This window comes from Gekko japonicus, unplaced genomic scaffold, assembly GCF_001447785.1.
Source record: "Gekko japonicus isolate JY-2015 unplaced genomic scaffold, Gekko_japonicus_V1.1 scaffold399, whole genome shotgun sequence".
Lineage (NCBI taxonomy): Eukaryota > Metazoa > Chordata > Lepidosauria > Squamata > Gekkonidae > Gekko > Gekko japonicus.
The window spans coordinates 108603-130864 of NW_015175981.1; the positions used below are offsets into that span (position 1 = coordinate 108603).

At 44.6% G+C, this 22262-nt stretch overlaps 1 protein-coding gene across 1 annotated transcript in view; it reads left to right on the forward strand.

Annotated features, from left to right (window-relative positions):
• The window catches only part of LEXM (lymphocyte expansion molecule), a 30775-nt gene extending 14872 nt beyond the window's left edge, over window positions 1-15903 (forward strand). The window contains exons 7-10 of the mRNA XM_015426230.1: window positions 2674-2838; window positions 5914-6042; window positions 14617-14747; window positions 15828-15903. Coding sequence (XP_015281716.1) covers window positions 2674-2838; window positions 5914-6042; window positions 14617-14747; window positions 15828-15903 — 501 coding nt within the window. The remainder of the gene's footprint in view (window positions 1-2673; window positions 2839-5913; window positions 6043-14616; window positions 14748-15827) is intronic.
• The last annotated feature ends 6359 nt before the right edge of the window (window positions 15904-22262 follow it).

The following is a 22262-nucleotide window of genomic DNA, read 5'->3' on the forward strand; positions in this document are numbered from 1 at the left end:
TGCTGGGCTTTTTCTTTAAAAAAAGCCCTCTTTAAGACTCATAATTTGGAAAGCTTCTATTAGGATTGAAACACTGAATATTCTGGTGTGAAATCTATAAATTATTCCTCATCTTTGGCCTTAGTGAAATTCCACACTGGATAGGCAAAAGAATTCTGTGTGACTGCATAGGATCTGGGTCTAGCTTAAACTGTGCTGCAACCTGTGCAGAGCAGCTGTGTTCTTAGTCTTGCACACCTTGCTGCTCATTCAGCATGCCAAGTGACTTTGCAGTTTACATAATTGCTGAACCTGTGCAAGTCATGCGGGGAACCTCTTTGCCTCACCAGAATCCCTTTGAAGTCAGGCCTTATGGCCAAACTGCACAACTGGGTTTTTAAAGAGTTGAGTTTGGGTTGCCCACAGCCACATTGCAGCAATGGGGAGCCTGGGGGGGGGGGAAGGGCTCTTGTCCTCCTTCCAAGCCACATTCCCATACAGAAACAGTGCTGGGAGGGGAGAGTTATTTCCCTGTTGTTGATGTTCCATGTGCACAGAATACTCTGTACTGAGTAGGAAAAATGGGGAAATAACTCCTACCCCAGTGCTGTTTCTGCATGGAAAAACAGCTTGACGGGAAGGCAGGATCACTTCCTCTCCAGATATGGTTTTATATTTATTCACTAGCAGCCTAGAATTATGATTTTAAAATTTGTTTTTTATGTATTTTATATATTCAATTTTATGTGTTTTATCTATACTATAAGCCGACTTGAGGTCCATAAGGCTAATAAATGTTTTAAGTAAACAATTCTGAACCTGTTTGGGTTTTCCTTTGTTTTTAAGCCATTCCCTGAAGCTGCTGTGTGGCTGCAGGAAACCCAAGTTGGGTCCAACTCTTTAAAAACCCAAATGTGTCATTAGAAAGGTGCTTTTAAGGGTTCAGGTGCAAATGCTGTGCATTTGTTTCTGACAGCCCAAGTATTTAGTGCTGAAAGGCCCAGTAGAATCACAAGGCAGAGGACCACAGCAGGTAGCACTCTTCTGTTACTATTTAGTTCGCATTATTTGGAGGATGGGTGGGCCTTGGCTGGTTCGTGAGAACACAGATCTCTGGTGTGGCCTCACTTGGAATACTACAGGCAATTTTGGTTGCTGTGTCTTCAAAAAAGACACTGCAGAGCTAGGAAATGTACAGAAGAGGGCGACCAAGATGATTAGGGGTTGGAGCACCTTTTGTCTGAGAAAGACTAAAATGACTAGGATTTCTGAGGGCCAGCATGATAGAGGTTTATAAAATTATGCCCGGGGAAGACAGAGTGGATAGAGAGAACTTTTCCTTTCTCTCTGAGAATATTAGAATTAAAAGGTACACAATGAAGTTAATGTGCAATAGATCCAGAATGGACAAAAGGTACTTCTTTACACAACAAGTGATAGAAATGTGGAATTCACTGCTGAAATAAGTGGCTTTAAAAGGCGATTAGCCAAATTCATGGAAGACAGGACTATCAAGACCCTGACCTGGATAGCCCGGGCTAGCTCAGTCTCATCAGATCTCAGAAGCTAAGCAGGGTTGGCCTGGTCAGTATTTGGATGGGAGATCACCAGGGAAGTCCAGGGTCATGACACAGAGGCAGGCAATAGTAAACCACCTCTGAACATCGCTTGCCTTGAGAAACCTATGGGGTCGCCATAAGTTTGCTGTGACTTGACAGCACTTCCCACCACCATATCAGTGGTTACTAGCCATGGTGACTAAAGGGAACCTCCACATTCAGAGGCAACAAACTGAATATCTGTGCCAGGAGGCAACATCAGGGGAAGGACTCAGCCTCTATTCCCTGTTGTTTACCCTCCAGAATAACTGGTTGGCCACTGTATGAGACAGAATTCTTGACTAGATGAACCACTGGCCTGTCATGTTCTTATGCAGTGTAAGCACTCGATGTACGTTAATGCCATAATACAACAACCCTGTATGGTAAATCATATTGCATTGTTTACCCAGCTAGTCTATTTTTACCCTGGCCTGCCTCCAAGGAGCTGAGGGTGGCACACCCTTCCCCATTTCACCCTCTCAATAACCCTCTGAGGCAGGTTAGGCCGAGAGAGAGAATGATTAGCCCAAGATCATCCAACAAGCTTCATAACTGAGAGGGTATTTGACCCCCATATCTCAGTCTGACACTCTAACCACTACACCACACTGGCTCTCTATTATAACCTTATCATAGAGGACGCTACATCTTAGAGATTCCTGTAACTTCAACAGCCTGGTAGCCCATGGGAAATTAAAGGGATGACCTGTTCTTCTGAATTCTGTGTCTAGATTCATATTTTATTGCTCCCTTTTTCTACATGAGGCAATGTAGATGTTGAGAAGGAAATGTATGAGAAAAAGCAGTCAACATAGCTAAGCAAGGATCTGTGTAGATCCTACATCCAACAACCTCAGATTCCACTGGAATGCATCTGGATTAAACCTGCATGCAGTATGATGGCAGTTCATTTGAACTGGACCCAATCAACTCCAGTTCAGATTACTGAGCCTACATGGGTGTGGACGTAGGGTATATGCCAGGAGAACAGTGGGATTTACAGGAATCACGTGTGGCAGTTACTAGTGAAACAGCACAAGTTCACTTAACTCGTTTCTCTTCCTGAAGCATTTCTTCTGTTTAACACTGGTAGAAAACTACTGTTGAGTTGGGAAAGGGCAGGATTAAAAGCTTCCTGGAAGAACTGGAATCAAAGGAGAAAAAGAAACATGGCATGTTCAGCAGCCTTGTTCGGAACCCTGCTTGCCCCTCTGAACGGATCTTCTGGGCGGCTGTTGGCCAGGGTCCACAGGTGGCAGTAAGTAAATTTCCTCTGGTGTTTAATTGCTAGTTCAGTCTTAGATCTCCTCTAAACTTAGCCATCAAATTAGGAGGTAGCATGAGGCCAATTAAGGAAATGCTTACATTTTCTTTTTAAAAACACAAAAATGTCCCTTAGGACAGCTCAGAAAGAATCCTAGTTCATCTAAACCCTGGACTGACCCATAGGCTTGACTTTAGGTAGAGACAGAATTTTATCTAGAGGATGCCTCAGCAATCAGGAATCTTAAATGATCCCAATAGGGTTGCCAGGCCTGGGTTGGAAAATAACTTGGGACTTTGGGTGTGAATCCGGGAGAGGGCAGGGTTTGGGGAGGTGAGGAGCCTCAGCATGGTACAATGCCATAGAGCCCACCCTTCAAAGCAGCCATTTTCTCCAGGGGAGCTGATCTCTATCAGCTGGAGATCAGTTGTAAAAATGGGAGATCCCCAGGCCCCACCTGGAGGTTGGCAACCCTCGATCCCAAGCTGGTTTTGTGCAGGGTCAGGCCTACAGCACAAGATGATGTCAATGTTTGTTTACTTACTAGTTCCCTTGCAGCACAGTTCTAAGCAAAGTTATGTTCTTCTAAGACTGCAATAGCCTTTGAAGGGTGTAACTCTGCTTGGGACTGTTAATTTAAAATCCCTGGTATGAGTTGCAAAAATCTAGATCACAGAACAGTTGTTGTCTGGCGCTGTAAATCTCAGTTGTGTGGATGCTGGGTCCCTCTCCCCCTTCCTCAAAGCAGGGAATACACATTTGTGTCAAGCCCACAGGCAGAGGAAAGGCAAGCCCAAGTAGCTGCATGTCCTCCATGGAGATGTTTTTCATCTCAAGTGAATGGAGATGCTTATAGGCTTGCCAAGTCCCACCGGGGGGCGGGTAAAACCCCGCCCCAGAGGCCCGTTCCCCGCCGCCAGTGGATTGGGCCCCAGGGGAACCCCAGCCCCAAAGCACACGACGTGCACCTCACCCGGAAGTGACACGACCATGCCGGGCACACTGGAGGCTGGGCCACGGTCATCTATGGTTTTCCCTCGGATGGTCGTGGCCCCACCCCCAGCGTGCCCGTCGTAGTGATGGGGTTGCGGTGCGCGCACTCCCGCAGCAGCGCTGGAGTCCCCCGCTCCAGGCCGATCCGACTTGGGAACCCTAGCTGCTTAAAAATCCAGACCTACAAAGCCACTGCTGGATGAGCCATTCAGTGCTAGGGTAGTACAGTGGAGGCATGCATGTCAAGAGACTGGCTTGCCTAGCAGTCTCTTGTCCATTCAGAAACATTGGTTCAGGCTGAGGCCTAGTTAGGATTGCCAGCTCCGGGTTGGGAAATACCTGGAGATTTGTGGGGTGGAGCTTGAAGGAGGATTGGGGATTGAAGGGAGCTGTGTGTAATGCCATAGAGTCCACCTTCCAAAGCGGCCATTGTCTCCAGGTGAACTGATCTCTGTTGCCTGGAGATCAGTTGTAACAGAAGAAGAAGAGAAGAAGAGATTGAATTTATACCCCTTCACTCGAAGTCTCAGAGCGGCATACAAACTCCTTTCCCTTCCCCTCCCCACAACAGACACCCTGTGAGGTAGGTGGGGCTGAGAGAACTCTGACACAAACTTCTCTTTTCCAAGGACAGCTAGTGGAGGAGTGGGGAATCAAACCCGGTTCTCCCAGATTAGAGTCCGCGCACTTAACCACTACACCAAACTAGTGGGAGATCTCCAGCCACTGCCTGGAGGTTGGCAACCCTAGGCCTAGTCAGGAACCTGGAAAGCTGAGCAGCTAAAACATTAAACAAAATACATCTACTAATTACAAAGTGCACAGTAACCATAGATTAATCACATATGTAGAATGTAGATAAAACCAGAGAGGTAGTGGGTATTCAAGTACATCCATATGGCATACAGCAACAAATGTAAGTTGCACATACAGTAACTAAGACCAAAATCTTGGTAACACATATCACTAAATCAAATGCGTTTCGGCCTAGAGGGCCTTCTTCAGTGGTCTAAATAATGACAACACACACTAGAAATGTAAATATAAAATATCTGTTCCAAGCCAGGCAGCTTGTGTATGAATCCTAAACATAAAAATACAAAAATACATATGTAAGGATATTATCAAATTGTGACATACTAGCTGGCCAAAAGACAGATGTTTTTAAAAAATGTTAATAAAGAATGGTTGCTACTCACAACAGAGTAGTGTAGCTCCAAATAATAGTTATAAAGTTTTGATGTCAATCAGGCCTGCATATATTGAGGAGCCCACGCCCAGCTTTATACAACCATTCTGTAAAAAAGACAGATGGCACAGCACCAATGTATAATTAAGTTAATATTTAAGCAATATTATGCCCCCATTAAAAGCCAGAAGGGCCTAGTACAAATCATGGAAGCTTCTCTCTCTGAGAACCAAGGTCAAGCTGACTGTAGCTTCAAAGAATGAGATAGAAGATGGGAGGCTGACACAGGTGTCATTGCTTGGGCAGTATGAAAGAGGACTTCATGACCAGGTAGGGTTGCCAATCTCCAGGTGGGGCCTGGAGATCTCCAGGTATTACAATTGATCTTGAGATGTCAGAGGTCAGCCCCCCTGGAGAAAACAGCTACTTTGCAGGGCAGACTCTATGGGCCTTGTACCCTGCTGAGGTCCCTCCCCTCCCCAAACTCCACGTTCCCCAGGCTCCACCACACAAATCTTCAGGTATTTCCCAACCCAGAGCTGGCAACCCTATAAACAGGGCAGGGAGGAGGAGAAATGGAGCCTGTAGGACAGGCACAAGTTCTCCTGAAGGCAGAAAGGTTGGATTGGGGTGCAGAAACCCTTGTCTTCCTGATCCCCTTCTGTGGCCTTTGGAGACCTGATTTGGGGGGGGGGCAAGACCCAGGGACTCAGGGTGGTGCTGCCAGAAAAGGGGGCTCACACTTGCTATATACTGCGTGAAGTGGTGCCTTGAAGGAAGGTCTTCATCTTGCCATAGCAATTATCGTTAATTAGACATAATGAGCACAATGGTGATATATAATAAGAGCCACTAATTAAAAATGTTTGCTTTTCACTTTGCTGCAGATCATACCAGGGCCAGGATCATATGACCTAAAGCCTATTAAGCGATCTGAATTTGAAAACCAACCACCATTCTGGATTGGCGCAAAACGATTTGACCGGAAAGCATACCGACTCTTTTTTGGAAATGCTGTGAGTAAGAAAAGAACATGATAGAAATAGGCCTCAAACATTCCACCCCTTGGCTTTGGCCTTTAAAACTTACTCATGGTCACTTCAGATGCTACACCCATTTGTTACAGTCCCAAAATATCTTCTCCATATGACGGTGTATCCCAGCCAAAACTTCTGAAATCTGCTCTCCAAATGGTTGTCCATTGGTGCTGTCATGGAGACTCTCCATGTGACTGGACCTATCCATGTAGCAAGCTGTTTTCAAATGTTGTGACTCCTTGATGACTGCTGCTATGTAGTTGTGGTTGGCCTCCTGATGAGGGTTTGTGGGTGGCTATAGTGCATGAATGACTCTTATCCTGGTAGGTGTAAGTATTTTTCATTTAATTCTTTTCAGTCCCACTGTGTGCTAAATTCTACACTAAGGATTCACCACTATGGTTGAGAATGCACTGCATATTTCATCGTCACTTATTTAAGTAATTTATAGCCCACCTGTCTCACTGAGACTCAAGATGGATTACATAATGGAAGTCAGTATGATTAATAGGATGAGGAAATTTATAATAAATAATGCAATAGGACTAGGATTTCAGAAATCTGAAGCCATGCATATGTATTAAATATGATCACCCAAAGAGTGATACACACATGGAATTCACTCCCACAGGAGGTGGTGGCGGCTACAAGCATGGACAGCTTCAAGAGGGAATTGGATAAACGTATGGAGCAGAAGTCCATCAGTGGCTATTAGCCACAGGGTATAGATAGGAACTCTCAGGCTGGGGCAAGGGATGCTCTGTATTCTTGGTGCTGGGGGGGGGGGCAACAGTGGGAGGGCTTCTAGTGTCCTGGCCCCACTGCTGGACCTCCCCGATGGCACCTGGTATTTCTGGCCACTGTGTGATACAGAGTGTTGGACTAGATGGGCCATTGGCCTGATCCAACATTGGTGTCTCTTATGTTCTTATGTTCTCTTATGACACATTAAACAATGCAAGAAACAGTACTACAGTGAGGACAAGACAAAAATGTACAGCAACAGATAATACATTCTAGTAGTATAATTCAGAGTCCATTCTCTCTATTGAAACACCTTCTGAATCATTCTGTTATAATGCAGACTTATTCCTTCATAAAAGTCCTCTTGGACAATTCTGGTTTACATAGTTTGAGAAATACCAGGAGTGTGGGAACCTTTCTGACCTCCTCAGGCAGGCCATTCCATAGGATTTATACCCTGCCCTTCATTCAGAATCTCAGAGCCACTACAGAGGATGCACATGTGTGAGCAGTTGTTGATCATTACCAATCAAAATGAATGCTATGGGGTCCCTTCCCACAAACATTATCAATGACCGATTTCACACAAGAGCTGCGCTCGCGCCTCCCTTTGCTCCACTTCTATTGGTCAATTTCCCACTCGAAGCCGTGTGGCCACATTTTGACCCGTGGCTTCGCCCGATTTCCCCTGCGGTTTCGTGATCCTGTTTTTTGAGGTTCACGAAACTGCAGGGAAAATCGGGCGAAGCCACGAGTCAAAATGCGGCCGTGCGGCTTTGAGTGGGAAATTGACCAATAGAAGCGGGGCAAAGGGAGGCGAGACCGCGGCGGAGCTCTTGTGTGAAATCAGTCAATGTTTTTTCTAAACTACCATTCAGCTTAAAAGATTCATCCAAATTATTTATTGCATTGACACATGCATAGGATACACAAGACTTTGTCTGTAGGAACGCTGTCTTGAGAAGTGTTTAGGGGGTTAGCGTAAGGCTGTTTTATTTACATGGTCTTTAAGTTGCACGCATGGGGGGGAGGAATTGAGTGGTGCTGTTTTTAAATTTTGGCATTGTAAACCAATTATAAGGGAAAGGCAGGCTGTAACTATTTAACTTAACGTGTCTAGGCTTGTGCCCAACAGGAGACCAATATATCTTTTAGCTGCCCTCTTTATTCTTTTTCAGTAGAACAAGTGGGACTTACTACAAAGTAATCACACATAAGGTCAGGGTAAATGTGTTAAATTAAGCTCTTTGATTTCGACAGGCTCAGACATTACCTTACACTGTGTTGGACTGTAAGCTTGTGGGACAGAATCTTCTCCACACAGTTCCATAGAGTCAGTTCACAGGCTTACACTTCCTTCAGTAATGATGTGCCAAAGGGAGGCTTTCCCTTTTACCTGATGCCCTTTCTTGTATCATCTACATTCATCCTTTTCTGGGTTCCTGTGGTGAGCTGGAACAAAGCTGGATGGACTCAAGCAGTTAGGGAAAGCTTGCATGTGAAAGAGTTCACTTCCACTTAAGGAAACAGGCAAGGACTCCCAGACAGTTTTTTCCCCCTTTGATGCTGGAGGGCTCTCAAAAGAGGTCAAGAATGAAGGTTCTTTTATAACTGATGGGGAGCATTGCTGATTGTCACTGATCCTGTTGGTAGACAGGTGAACTTCCTTGCAACTGGTCTGAGATTTTGTTGTGATACTGAAGGTAATAATTCAGGATGCACTGCCGTTCAGTGACAGATTAAATAGGCAGAAAGGAAAGGCCTCACTTAGGGTCTGGGTTCCAACAATCAGAATTGACAGATGTGTGAGAATTCTTGATGTCTGAGCAGCAAAGGCCTCTGGATGATGCTCAAGAACTTCTTTTTAACTGTCAGATGCGAATGTACACAAATGCAGGATTTCTGGCAGACAGAGTATATTGGATGGCTGTCATGGGGTGACACCCTCACTGCTCTGCTAGTTATTGCTCCATCTGAGTGCGAGGGATGATGGCTTTAAAAAGGGGTGCTGTGGTTGCATGCTTCCCCCTGTGGCAGCAACATTGATAAAATTCCCAGGCCTAATGAGTGGACTGCTGAATGACTGCTTGCTTCCTGGCAAAGTCACTATGGATAGGGAGGAAAAAGAGATGTTCCCTGACAACTCAAGTTACAGGATCTCTGGTAGAATGACACACACACACACACTTGCACGCACATATACTCCTCCACCACCACCACTGTAGTGAGCACGAAGTAGTTCTGCAGTCATTCCTTTTATGTCACAAAGTGAAATCACGGCTCAGGTACAACCGGTTCTCCCTGCTTGCAAGACAAGAGTACTGAGAGTGATTACCACAAAGGGGTGTTAAAGCCACTTTCCATGTTGCCCAGAATATGGGTGTGTATGTGTGTGTGTTTTAATAGGCAGATTGGCTTACAAGCTTAAATGGATAAACTTGTTACACACACACACACACACGGTATCTAAAAATGTCAAATGTTTGCCCTAAGCATTTATGCATGAATGCAGAGCTGGTTACATGTGGTGGTAGAAAAGTGCTGAGGTCAGAGAAAAGCAAACCAATTGCACTGCCAGAAGACAGTTAAATGTTTAGGGACCATTTCGTACACAACTGAGAAATGAGGAACAATCTGTGGAGGAAAGAAACCTTGTAGCTGCCTGCTTTGAAAAATATCCATCACGGGCTTTAGCATGGATTCATAGATGTTTCCTGCAATATCATCAACCAAGAGGAGTCCTGTTGCCTGGCAACTCCAGAGACTTTGCCACCCCAGTGTTCCTTACTCAGCTTCTCTCTGTGTTGGCATAAGGAAAGCAAGCTGTGCTCAATTTTATTTTTGCCAACACAAATTGCCATCTGCTAGTATCTGTGTGTTACCCTTCCTGCTAGGGACATTCACCAGTTACATGAGAAAAGTGCATGTGTGTCTGCTTTATTTGTAGCAACAGCAGCAGAACTTACATTGGATTCAACAGAAAGATACACACATCTGGACATTCATAGGAAAGTACTTCATTGTTTGAAATCTCAAACAGACATGACAAGAAATAGTCACACACACATTGGGATTTGATAAGTCCTTTCTCAAAGGCCCTGTTGCGCAGTGGAAAAACCACAAAGACTTGAGAGGGCCACCTTTCCCATCTATTTCCCTCTCCCTTCCCACACTATTTCCTCTTTCCTGGCTATTGGTGGCCTTCATATCTTTAACGTTCCCTACTTCCTTCATTCCCATTCACCAACCTTCCTATTTTTATCTGTCCCCCCATCTTCAGCTATTTTTACTATTTTCTTCACAATGGACCCAACGCAGGTTATAGCATTCTCTTCTATTTTATTTTCACTACATCCTTGTGAATGAAGTTAGGTTGAGAGTGTGTGATGCAATGTTCCCTCTAAGCTGTGAAGTCTTGTAAGCAAAAATTCTACTTTGTGAGCTACTAGCATTAAAGTTGTGAGCGAGCGATTTGGCTACTGCATAACCTAGTTTGCTCTGGAGCCATCCTTCCTGAGCTGAGACAAAAATGTGTGAGCTGGAGGCTAAAAAAACGTGAGCAGGCTCACACTAACTCAGCTTAGAGGGAACACTGGTGACTAGCCTATGGTAATCCAGCAGTGGGGATCTGAACCTGAGTCTCATAGATCCTAGTCTGAAATTTACCAATATATCACATTGGCTTTTGTGGGGTGGCTGCTTTTGGACAGTAGCTAGGAGCTGGGTCTGGATGAGTCATGGAACTCGTGTGGTAGCAAGTCATCTGGTGGTTGCTGCTAGCCCTGGCTTTGATCAATCCTCTCTCAAAGGCCAAAGCAGCCCTGGAAAGGGACCTGCCCTCTCCCCTTGTCTTTTACTGACAGAAACCAAAGATTCAACTGGCAGTACTGTTGTTAGGGTTGCCAAGTCCCTCTGGGGGGCAGGGAAATCCCCGCCCGAGAGGCCCGTTCCCCACTGGTGGGGATTGGACTGCCGGGGGGGGACCCCACCCCCAAAGCGCACAACGTGCCCACATGAACATGTCACCCGGAGGTACGTTATCATGTCCGGGACGTTGTGGGGGGACACTCTATCATCAGAGGGAAAATTCTATGATTTTCCCTCAGATGATTGTGGCCCTGCCCCCAACATGTCCGACGTGATTACGTCACTTCCAGGTGATGTGATCGCGGCGCACGTGCAAAGTGCATGCGCCAGAAGATGTCCAGGACTCCCCCTGCTATTCCCAAGGTAGGACTTGGCAACCCTAACGGTTGTGGTTGTCTAATAACAGCCACAGAGGGCATAAGTTTCTTAAAGCTACAGATGCTGGTTCTATTGTTTGGGGGCTTTACCCCCCCCTTTAAAGATTTCAGCTTTTCCTGCAAACATGATTTTTTTTTTGTCACGTTTATAGAAAGATTTGTTTTGTGTATTTATGGTTCCAGTCTCCAGATTTATGTACCCATAGATTTGGCCACATTGAGAATTAGATATATTGACAAGCGGGGGACCCACAAGGCCCTTAAAAAGGTAAAGGTTCCTTTGCTCGAAAGCCAGTTGAGTCCGACTCTAGGGTTGTGGTGCTCATCTCCGTTTCAAAGCCGAAGAGCCAGCGCTGTCCGAAGATGTTTCTGTGGTCATGTGGCCAGCGTGACTAAACACCAAGGCGCACGGAACGCTATTACCTTCCCACCAAAGGGGTACCTATTTATCTACTTGCAATTTCTTGCTTTTGAACTGCTAGGTTGGCAGGAGCTGGAACTAGAGACGGGAGCTCACTCCGTCATGCGGCAACTCGGGTCTCTAACTGCTGAACTACTGACCTTCCACAGCCTGCAGTTCAGCATCTTAACCACTTGAGCCACCGCAGCTCAAGGCCTTTGGGGGTACCTTATTGTCCCCTCCCCCACTATATTTCCCTGAAAGCCCCTACAACCTCTCCACTTTTCTTGCTTCCTTCTCTTCTCCAGCCACCAGTCAACCAATTTTTATCTAGAAGGACTAAAGGGGCTAATCCAGATGGATTAAAATTTAAAACCAAAGGCATATTGCCATATACCAGTTGCGTGCCTTTAGTGATACTTGTCCCGACTCTATTTTTAAGGATTGTGTTTGGTGGACAGTGAGGGACACCACATAGACTCCTTAGGAATCTGGACCATATGACTTCTGGGGCCGGATGTCTTTATATAAACACACTTGTAAACCATACAAAAGTTTGGATAGGTTTTTTTGATAGATATTTAAAGCCCTTCACCTTTTCTATCTAATGCCCATCATCTGCCATTTGTGTTTAATATGTCTCCTAAAGAAAAATAGGATTTTTAGTCCTTTTAACATTTATAATTAATTGTTCCTCCTTGCAGTATACTGTAAGAGCCAAGAGGGCTCTTCTGAGTCCTACCTCAGTCATGGCGGTATCATCTGTGTATAGAAAGGCAGATATGGGTCTGTTTGCCAACCTTGGTGGAAGGAATTCTGGTTTGGTCAGTGTTTGGACCATTGAAATTAAATGGGGGGGGGGAGCAAAATACAGCCTTGCTTCACTCCCTTTTTAACAGGAATCGTGCGTAAGAGGTGACCTTGCTGATTGGTTCTTACTGCCAGAAAGCTGTTCTTGTTCAGCATATGAATAAGGATGAGTAGTGCACAATCAATTGATGTGGCCTCTAGTTCAGCCCATAATTTGTATCTGGCAGTTCTGTCAAAGACCATTTTGTAGTTGATAAAGGCTACATAGAGCACCCCACGGGGTCTGGCACTATATTCCAATGCCAGGTGGTATAGAAGTAGGCATTGCTCTGAAGTGGAGTGGCTCAGTCTAGGTACATACCACTCAGGTTGGGTGGGTGCTGTTGAGAATAAATGTCAACTGCACGGCTTTTCTCCCTCAGCAATCTGCTACCTTGGGACTTCAGGAGCCAAAGAAATAATAAAACAACAAATTTGGGATACATCCCTCCAAACTGATAGAATTTGGCCACACCTCTGTCCAGTGATAGGGAACTACCCTTTAAACTTTGTGCCAGAAAACTACCTGTATACCATATAATTCCCCAAATACCGCAGAGCCTTCACTTTGGTCTGGCTTAATCTTTTGCCCTGAGCACTTCTAGAAGGGGGATACCTATGTATTTCACATTACCAGCGCCCAGGAGTAATTTCTTAGAAAAAGAGGTGCAGGAACTCATTAGCATAACTTATTTGCATATGCCACACCCCCTGACATCACCAGAAGTGTGTCAGAAGGCAACACCCACTGCTCAGGCTCCACTGGACTGTTTTGGATTGTTAGCTATGGATCTGCCCTCACAGAGGAGGGAGAGCTTGTACCTGCTTCTTGCTCCTTGTGGCCCGACCGAGGGCTGCTGGGAGCAGGGGGTGGGGCTCGTTGCATGTGCCCACCCCCCAGGCTCCTTACTGCCGGAGCTCAGGAAATGACCCCTGCCAACTTGGCACAGCTGAAATGGTCAAGCATGTGCTACTACACTGTAAACTCTACAAGGACATGTGCGCCATAAACCTCACCCCTATTCAATCTAAGTCCTCAGGCAGATGAGACACATTTTATACATCCCTCCTCCTTGCAGACCATTTAGACGAGATTTCCATCAAAGTGGCTAAGTTCTGTGCCAAGGTTTTATTCATAAAGAAGTTGATAATCCATCAACACCTAGAAAGTATAGGAAGGTTTTTAATTTTTAAAATTTTCTTGTTAATATTTATGCTTATATGTTGCGTGTACTAGACACAGACTCTGTTGGTATAATGTTGTTTTATCTCTGGCTTGTAAATAATCAGATGAAACTTTTCTCTAACCCCTCCCCCCAATCTTCACCTATATTTATTATTTATTTACTTCATTTATATGTTGCCTTTCTCCACAATGGGGATGCAAAAGAGTTTACACAATTTTCCTCTTGGGGAGTGAAGGGCGGGTATAAATCCAATCTCTTCTTCTTCTTCTAATCCATTTTATCCTCGTGTCTACCATGTGAAGTACATTAGGCTGAGAGTGCATGACTAGTCCAAGGTCACCAAGATAGATCCAGGTGGGCAGCCATGTTGGTGTGAAGCAGTAGAGCAAAGTTTGAGTCCAGTGGCACCTTTGTTCCAAGGTCATCAAGTGAGCTTCTGTAGAAGAGAATGGATTCAAACCTGGCTCTCCCAGATTTTAGTATGAAACTTTAACCACTATACTACACTAGCTTTTGTGGGGTGGCTGCTGTTGAACTGTAGCAGGCAGCCCAACATGGGTGAGTCAGGCAAGACAGGTAGTAGCAAGTTGCCTGGTGGTTGCTGCTGGGCCTGGCCCCAGTGAGCTCTCTTTCAAAGGCCAAAACAGCTCTGGAAAGGGTCCTGCCCCTTCCTTCTACCTTTTACCAACAGAAAAATAAGGCTTGAATGCTGGTGATGCTGTTGTAGTTGCCTAGTGATGGCCATTGAGGGGATTCATTTCCTAAAGCTACCGGCACTGCTTCTATTTTTTTAAATGCCCCTAGGTTTTTTTAATTAGATTTCAGAGTTTTCCTCAAACCTGAGAATTTTTTCCCTGCTTTATACAAACATCTGTCTTGTCTGTTCACAGCTCCAGGCTCTGGCTTTAAGTATTCGCAGATTGGTGCCAAATGTCCCTTGTTTTGAACGTCTACTTTAAATATTTGAAGTGATCCTTTCACAGAGGGGAATGCATATCTGAGACCTCTGCGTCTTCCCTCTGAGGTCCAGACTCTCCAAGGGTCATGCAGAAAGCAGAAGCATTTGCTGAGGCACTGGTCAGCAGTTCTTACCTCTGAAGCTGCTTCTTCTCTACTTTTCGATTCACAGAACCCAGTTGGTGTTGGACGCTATGATAACACAAAGCATGAGAAATACCCAAAGAAGATCAGATACCGCTCACTTTACATGAATGAGGCACAGCGTTACCTTAGTAACTTGGAAAGAGACAAGTGCCTACAGTAAGTGGAGTCTAACAGTAGTTCAATGGAGGAAAGCAGCACAACAAATTCTCTTTGAACTTTTGCAATCAAAGGAGCGAAATTCTGCAGTGATACAGATACAAATCCACATGCCTTGTGCTGGACGCCAGGTTTCGTCCACAGGGATGGAATTTAGGAAATATCAGTGAACAATGACAATGAAGTTTTCAATGCTGAGAGACAGGGAGGAACAGAAAGCTGTGAAGAGCAGCCTCGTTCAGACCTTGGGGAATTTCACATTACCCAGTTTCATCCGGTTTCAAGCCGGTAATCATCTGTTTTGAAGCGAACCGGTACAGGGCTGCCATTTCACACATGGCTTGCCCCTACCGGAAATGAGCCGGATCAGAAGCCTTTTCTAGACTCTGAAATGGAAATCTACAAGGACATAATATGAAACCTTCAGGGTGGCACACTTTCCTCAGCCCTTCAACCTATTTCACAGACAAATTCACAGAGGAAGGAATAGGATGCCCCTAAGATTTTAGTTTCAGAGGTTAGCTGTGTTGGTCTGCAGCAGAACAGCTGGATTCAAGTCCAGGAGCACCTTAGAGACCAGCACGATTTTTAGGGCAGGAGCTTTGACTCTTGAAATCTAGCTGCACTAAGATTTTATCCCTTATGTTACTAATGGTGGCAAAAGCTTGCTGTGTTGCTGTTGCAGACTGTTGCCTATATGGGACTGCAATGGGAATTCAGATATTTATAGGTTTCCCTTCTTCCACAAAATAAAAGTCTAAATTGCATACAACTAGGGGGGAAAACAGATAAACAACAAAAGAGCATGGTTCGAACCTTACAGTTTGTTTCTCACAAACCGTGAAGGGTCTGCTCTGGCTTTCCTCCAAAGAGCTCTTCTCATATTAAACACCTTCCAAGTTCCAATCTGGTCAGGTAGGGGCCAGGATATCATAGGGATAGGCTTCTGTAAAAGGTACCTTCCCCCACCCCAAGTGTAGTCTCTCACAGGGTTGCTGTGAGTTAAAGTATAGCTTCTTGGAAGAAGGGTGGGATGGAAAATATGTCTGACGTACTCTTCTCACCCCTCCTCTTTTTCAGGGAGCGGATCACTCCTGTTAATAAAGGCCAGCATACCTCTGAATCATTGCTACTTCCTGAAACCAATGACAGTTAAGCAATTTGATTACTAACTACATTGCTATAGTGAATGCTCACAGAGAAATTCTGTCAACATGACTGCAGAGATCCAATAGCTAAAAGACACCTACACATTTGCAGCACAAAACTATCACAGTCCCATGTAAACTCATCCTTTTAGGATTACTCATACCATTTAATCAGTGAATTTGGTAAATGAATGTGTCTTTTTCAGAACCAACGTACTGCAATAATTATGTCACTATTAAATTGCTAGCTATTACTATCCAAAGTGTTGCCACTTTTGTTATGGAATAAAAGAAGCGTCAGAGTGCAGAATTGTTATTTGTCCTCCAGAGGCAGTGAAGAAGGCCTTTTTGGCCAAGTGCAGAACATCTAAAGGGCAACTTATACAGAATGTGCACAAACTATTTGGTTTGTTCACAGCATTTCAGGCAAGGATGTTTTGCCAGCAGCTTTGCTAGGGAAACGTGATCTTCCTGGTTCTTGGTATACAGCCCCAAGATCAGCCTGTACTCTGCTATTTGACCACTTGTGGCTGGCAGACCTGGTACAGCTCAGAAAGTCTGCTTCTATGTTCTGAGTTCCTGCTATGTGAATTGTCTGTAAGTAGGTACAATGAAGTACCACCCATCTCTAGATTAGTTTGGCTTTATGACAGAGTCATCTGGAACCTGTACCACCCTGTTTATGTAATACATTGATGTAGTGTTGTCTGTTTGAATGAGAATGACCATTGTTTACTCACCGTGAAAGGTCCTACAAGAGGACATCTTGTAGGTGATTCCCATCCATCACTTAGGGAGGCAGGATTAACTTTAACTGTTTCCTGTGGTGGGAGTCACCCTCAACTCAGTTTTGGGACTCCACAAGCAATAGAACCTCTAAACAGTAAGAAAAACTGAAAACACTGTAAGTCAACAGTAAGTAAATTTATGAGAGGAAAATACTACTCTTGTAGAATCAGAGAAAAGAAGACTATATACATAGAACAGAGGAAACTTGACGACCCGGGAGAGCCAAGATGTCCTCCAAGCCTCAGAGGAGAAGGACTCTTCACGGTGAGTAAATCATTGAGAGACAGGACAGATTGAAGTACCCGTCTCCCAAAGGCTGCATCCGCAGAGTCGAACATATTGATCTTATAGTGTCTGATGAATGTGGACAATGAAGACCACATAGCAGCCCTGCATACTTCCTCGACTGAAGCCCGATTGGCGAAGGCCACATTGGTGGATGCGCTGCGTAGGGAATGGGCAGTGATGCCATCCAGAACTCTTTGTTTTAAGCTTTTATAGGCTTCAGCAGTGCAAGACCTAATGGTAGTACTTATGGCCAAATTTGACATCTTCCTCCCTGAATGTGGAGGTGAGATGTTGACGAACAAAGCCTCTGTCTTTCTGAATGGGGCTGTCTTGAGTATGTAACACTTGAGTGCCCTTCTTACGTCCAGAGGATGCCACATTCTTGTGTTCAATGAAACGTGGAACCATCCTTTGGACGAAAGGTAGGATCTCTTCTTAGTACTACTTTTTCCTTATGGAAAATGCAAAGTTACCTCTGAATAGACAGAGCACCCAGCTTGGAGACTCTTCTCGCCGATGTGATAGCTACCAAGAATAAGGTTTTCATTCTTAGGAATTTGAGTGTGATCTCCTTCAATGGCTCGAAAGGATGTTTGGTGAGCGCCAGGAGAACTGTATTAAGTCTCCATGTTGGGAACCTGTGGGTTTGAGGATGGCCTGTGAGAGAAACGCCTCGAAGAAATCTGAGTGTGTGTGGATGCTGGGACACCAGAACACCTGGAAAACGTGGCAGGACCGAGGCTAGTGCCACCACCTGTCTCCTGAGCGTTGGTGCCTTGAGACCACTTGTCTTGCCATCCTGTAAAAATTCTAGGAGGGAGCCAAGCCCCGGACTTGCTAGACAGTGGTTTATCCCACTCTGCCTTAACCTTGCGCATATAAAAGTTGGGAAAAGGAAATGCTCTTTCAGACAGCTCATCTGGAGGGAAGAACTCATCAGTGATTTCTGATCCCTCCTGTTGCTCTTGGTCACCAGAGCCCTTGTTCCCTGTCCTTAACAGATTTTGGATCTTGAGAGCAGAGACTGTCTTAGACAGCAGGTAGTGGAGGTCCTCGACCTTAAAAAACCTAAAGGACTGCTCAGAAGCAATAGGGATCTTTTCCTCTTCCTCTTCATGAGAGGAAAATTCCCCCTCCTCTTTCTCACTAGGTGTATTTGAGGCATCTCCCCCCTCCTCCGGGTGATAGTCAGGGAACCAGGGAAGCTCTTCTGGGAAGCCTTAGTGGGCCAGCTTTTTTTTTTCTTATTTTTAGGTGGAGGGGGGGGGAGGAGGAGGAGGATCATGAGCGGGTAGAGCAGCCTCCTGACTTACAATAGCGGGCTCTTTCTTGTCTCATGGCCCTCCTAAAAAAGGGGTGTATTTGAGGCATCTCCCCCCTCCTCCGGGTGATAGTCAGGGAACCAGGGAAGCTCTTCTGGGAAGCCTTAGTGGGCCAGCTTTTCTTTTTCTTATTTTTAGGTGGAGGGGGGGAGGAGGAGGAGGATCATGAGTGGGTAGAGCAGCCTCCTGACCCTCCTAAAAAAGGAATCACTCTAGGGGACAGGGGAGCAGACCCGGAGTCAGCAACATTACCGGTCTCTGCACTGTCCTCCTCGTCCCCTTGGGCAGCATCCGCAGAAGCGTTCACTGCAAGGTCGGACCCGCTATGACACACAGTCTCGGGTCGCTCCCTGGCCGAGATTGGGCTCTGCTGGCCATTTCCCTCATTCAAAAAGGCCACCACTGTCTGCGCGGGAAGAGAGCTTTTGGTGTGCTTAACGCCTCCGTCGATCTCCGAAGACTGGGAGCCCGACGCCTCAGTGGCCTTCAGAGCCGCTCGCTCGCTTCTGTGTTTTTCCTTCTCCAGCTCTCCAGAGGAGTTAAAGCCGTCACTATTTCCCTGGAGTGCCATGGCCTTTCCAATAAGGTTGAAATAGAAGATCTCCCCCAAGATGGGTAAGGAGGAGAAGAGAAAGAAGTGTTTTTTTTTTAAGAGCAAGAGTAAGTGAATAGGAAAAGTTATAAGAGTAAATTAGTAACAGGAACAGTGAACTAAAATAGTGAGCCAAAGAGAAAGTTAGGCATGAAAGAAACTGAGTTGAGGGTGACTCCCACTACAGGAAACAGTTAAAGTTAATCCTGCCTCCCTAGGTGATTGATGGGAATCACCGACAAGATGGTCTCCACCTCAGAGGGAGAATGACCTTGCAGGATATCTGAAAAGTCAGGCCGTTTCTAACTGCATGTAATTCCAACACATTGATATGTAATAACTGCTCCGCTTTTGACCATAACCCACATACAGTAAGGCCCTGACAATGCATGCCCCATCCATCAAGTGAAGCATCTGTTGTGAGGGTAGTTGTGTGCTGCAATAGTGCAAACGGTAGGTCTTGTCTCAAGTTATCATGTGCCCACCAAACTGGGACAAAAACCACAGCTGAAGCAAGCACATAATGTATTCTAGCCATGGGGAGAGCAGCTGTAGCAATGCAGCCTTCAGTTTAGAAGCCTGGTTCTGGCTTTCTGTGTGAACCTCTGGCAAGCTCTACAAGCTGAGACTTTATGACCCTCTCCCAGGCAGAGTAGGAGTAGATCATGCTCATTGTTTGGGTTATTTTTGCACTACATTTCATGCACTTTTAAAACAATCTCTTCTGGGACGATTGCAAGAGTTGTCTGGGTAAAGACACCACTACAAGGGGGAAATGTCCATAGGGGCTAGCAGAAGCCTGGGTGACAAGTCCCAGGGTGAAAACTCACAATACAAGCAGAAAACATTTGGGGAAAAAATGACTGATCAAGAGAAGCATGGTAGAAGAATCACCAACTCCAACAGTAGACCAAGGTGGGCAGCCGTGTTGGCCTGAAGCAACAGAACAAAGTTAGAGTCCAATGGCACCTTTGTTCGATCTGTTTAAAAAAGCATTCTATCTTGCATGCTAATTTAACAAGCCACCTATATATACAACTATATGTAATTCCATTTCATCGTCTGATGAAGTGTGCATACACATGAAAGCTCACAACTTGAATAAAACTTTGTTCCAGATTATTAAACGGAGACTGCTTGACCTGGAACTTCAAGTCTAACATCCTACACAATTTAGCATATTTTCTCAGGCTCAGTTGAATCTCCCAATTCAATATAGCCAGATGGCCCACTATCTTCACAACTTAGTCCTTCGCACTGTAGAGCCTTTACACTAGCCCGACTAAAGGTGTTCCCTTCAAAAGAGCTTTCAGGTCGGTTTAAGAAAATTCCCTTTCATGAAAGATTATGTTCTTGTCCTTTAAAATCTGTGGACTCAATATATCATATTATTTTTACTGTCAATTTCACTCAGTCTTATGCAAAGAATTGTTGTCATCTTTATTTCCTCCTAATTATAATTCTAATAGGGAAAAAGTTACTCAAAATCTACTAAAGGATGCTAATCCTAATATTACAGCTATAGTGGCCAAGTTTCTTGCCGTAGTAGTCAGATAGATCTATTCTAGTAAAGGATTGATTCATATTGCTTATAATGTCTTATATATCCATGCCGTGTTATTGTACATCTATGTATACCATTAAAGGTATTTGACTTTGAAATTTATTTATTTTAAAAAAATAAAACTTTGTTGGTCTTAATGGGGCCCTTGGACTCTAACTTTGTTCAACTCCAACAGTGTTGATGAAGGAACTGAGGGAAGGCATCCTGGCCACACTAGAGCATGTGACTGTTTACACAGGAACTGTACTTGGCTCTGGCGCACAGTGCCTCCTAGAGGTTTTTAGCCAGCACAGAAAACTGAAGATGAACATATCTCACCAGTCTGAAACTGTCTCAGTCACTTTGACAGACAACCCATGCACAGGAAAAGCACCCTGTTGATCCTTCTGGATCTTTCAGAAGTTTCTGATTCCATTAGCCATAGCATTCTTTGAGCCAAACCAGCAGAAATCAAAGACCTCTCACTCTGTGAGCAGAAAATGCATCATGTCCCTCCCCCGCACCATTCCCTGAAGGACAGGGGGCACAGGTCCCGGTAGGGGAGGGTGGCAACAGGACCAACAGAGTATCAGTGGGGGAGGCAATATCCCCACTCATGAATTCTTTACAGGTCTCCACTTGTATCCTTCTGATATGCGAGTACCCTAATGAAGTAAGTCTCTGTTCAAAGCAAGTCACCTGCACCATTGTATGTACAATGCAACCTTTTCAGCACTACTTTATGCAGTCACACCAAAATAGTTTTTTTTTATTGTAACTGTACACATTCTGTCTAAAGGTATCAGTGCTGACAGTGACAACACCAGCAGCAACATTGTATTTGTATTACATTAGATATCTGAGCTAGCAGTTGTAGCAATAAGGTACAAAAACCACTTTGCAGAAACAACCTGTGCTGAGAAAAGTACAGTGTATAACAAAAAGTAAAGACGTAGTACAGATTAGATTCTTAAAAAACAACTTTCCAGGCAAACAGAATGAATTTACACACAGATAAATGGCAAGCCCCAGTATAGTTTAAATCCCATCCTATTTCTGGATTCAGAGTATACTTATTGGCATAGCCATGCTGGCCTTTTGCTGCTTCAATAATTTCCTATTCCTCACGTATATTATGAAACTGATTCTCAAAAGTCTGGTGAAATCACTATACAAGTGTAAACAGAACATTCACTCTCATGGAACAGTTGTTGGATTGCTCAAAGCCTGCATACGTACACATCATTTCTTCCTGAACCCTAGTAAAATCACTGGCTGGATATTCTAAAACACCATGGAGACTTGCTAACATGTTTCAAATCAACAATTCTCTGTAAGTTCAAATAAATATTGCAAGCAATTTTTAAAAATTGTATCTAACTAGTCTTTGGGTCAGCCTTTGGTTAAACTGGTGATAAAATTAAGGGGGAAATATCCAATAAAAGCCTGTAAAGCTGATTAATTTTCATGATGGAAAGGTTCATAGCCTCAGTCAGGTAAACTGGACTTACCACTATAGCATTATCAGTCTTGAAGCACTGACTGGGAACAGTGGCGGCTCGTCCCTCACTATTTAAAGCAGGAATAAGGTAAAGAGAAATGACAATACTCCTTCCCTTCTTGTGTTGCCTGTCTCCCAATTTAGTTTCTGTATCTTTAAAATATGGAACATTAATTTCCTTTCATCTGGCTCTGGAACACACATTTGGATAATTAAGTGGTCTGGAGATTCTCCCTGTAACCTTACATTTCGGAAGTCTGCCTAACTATTGAAAAATAAATTGGCATAAGATGGCTGGATTTCTTCCAGCTGATAAGGCACTAAAGAAACCT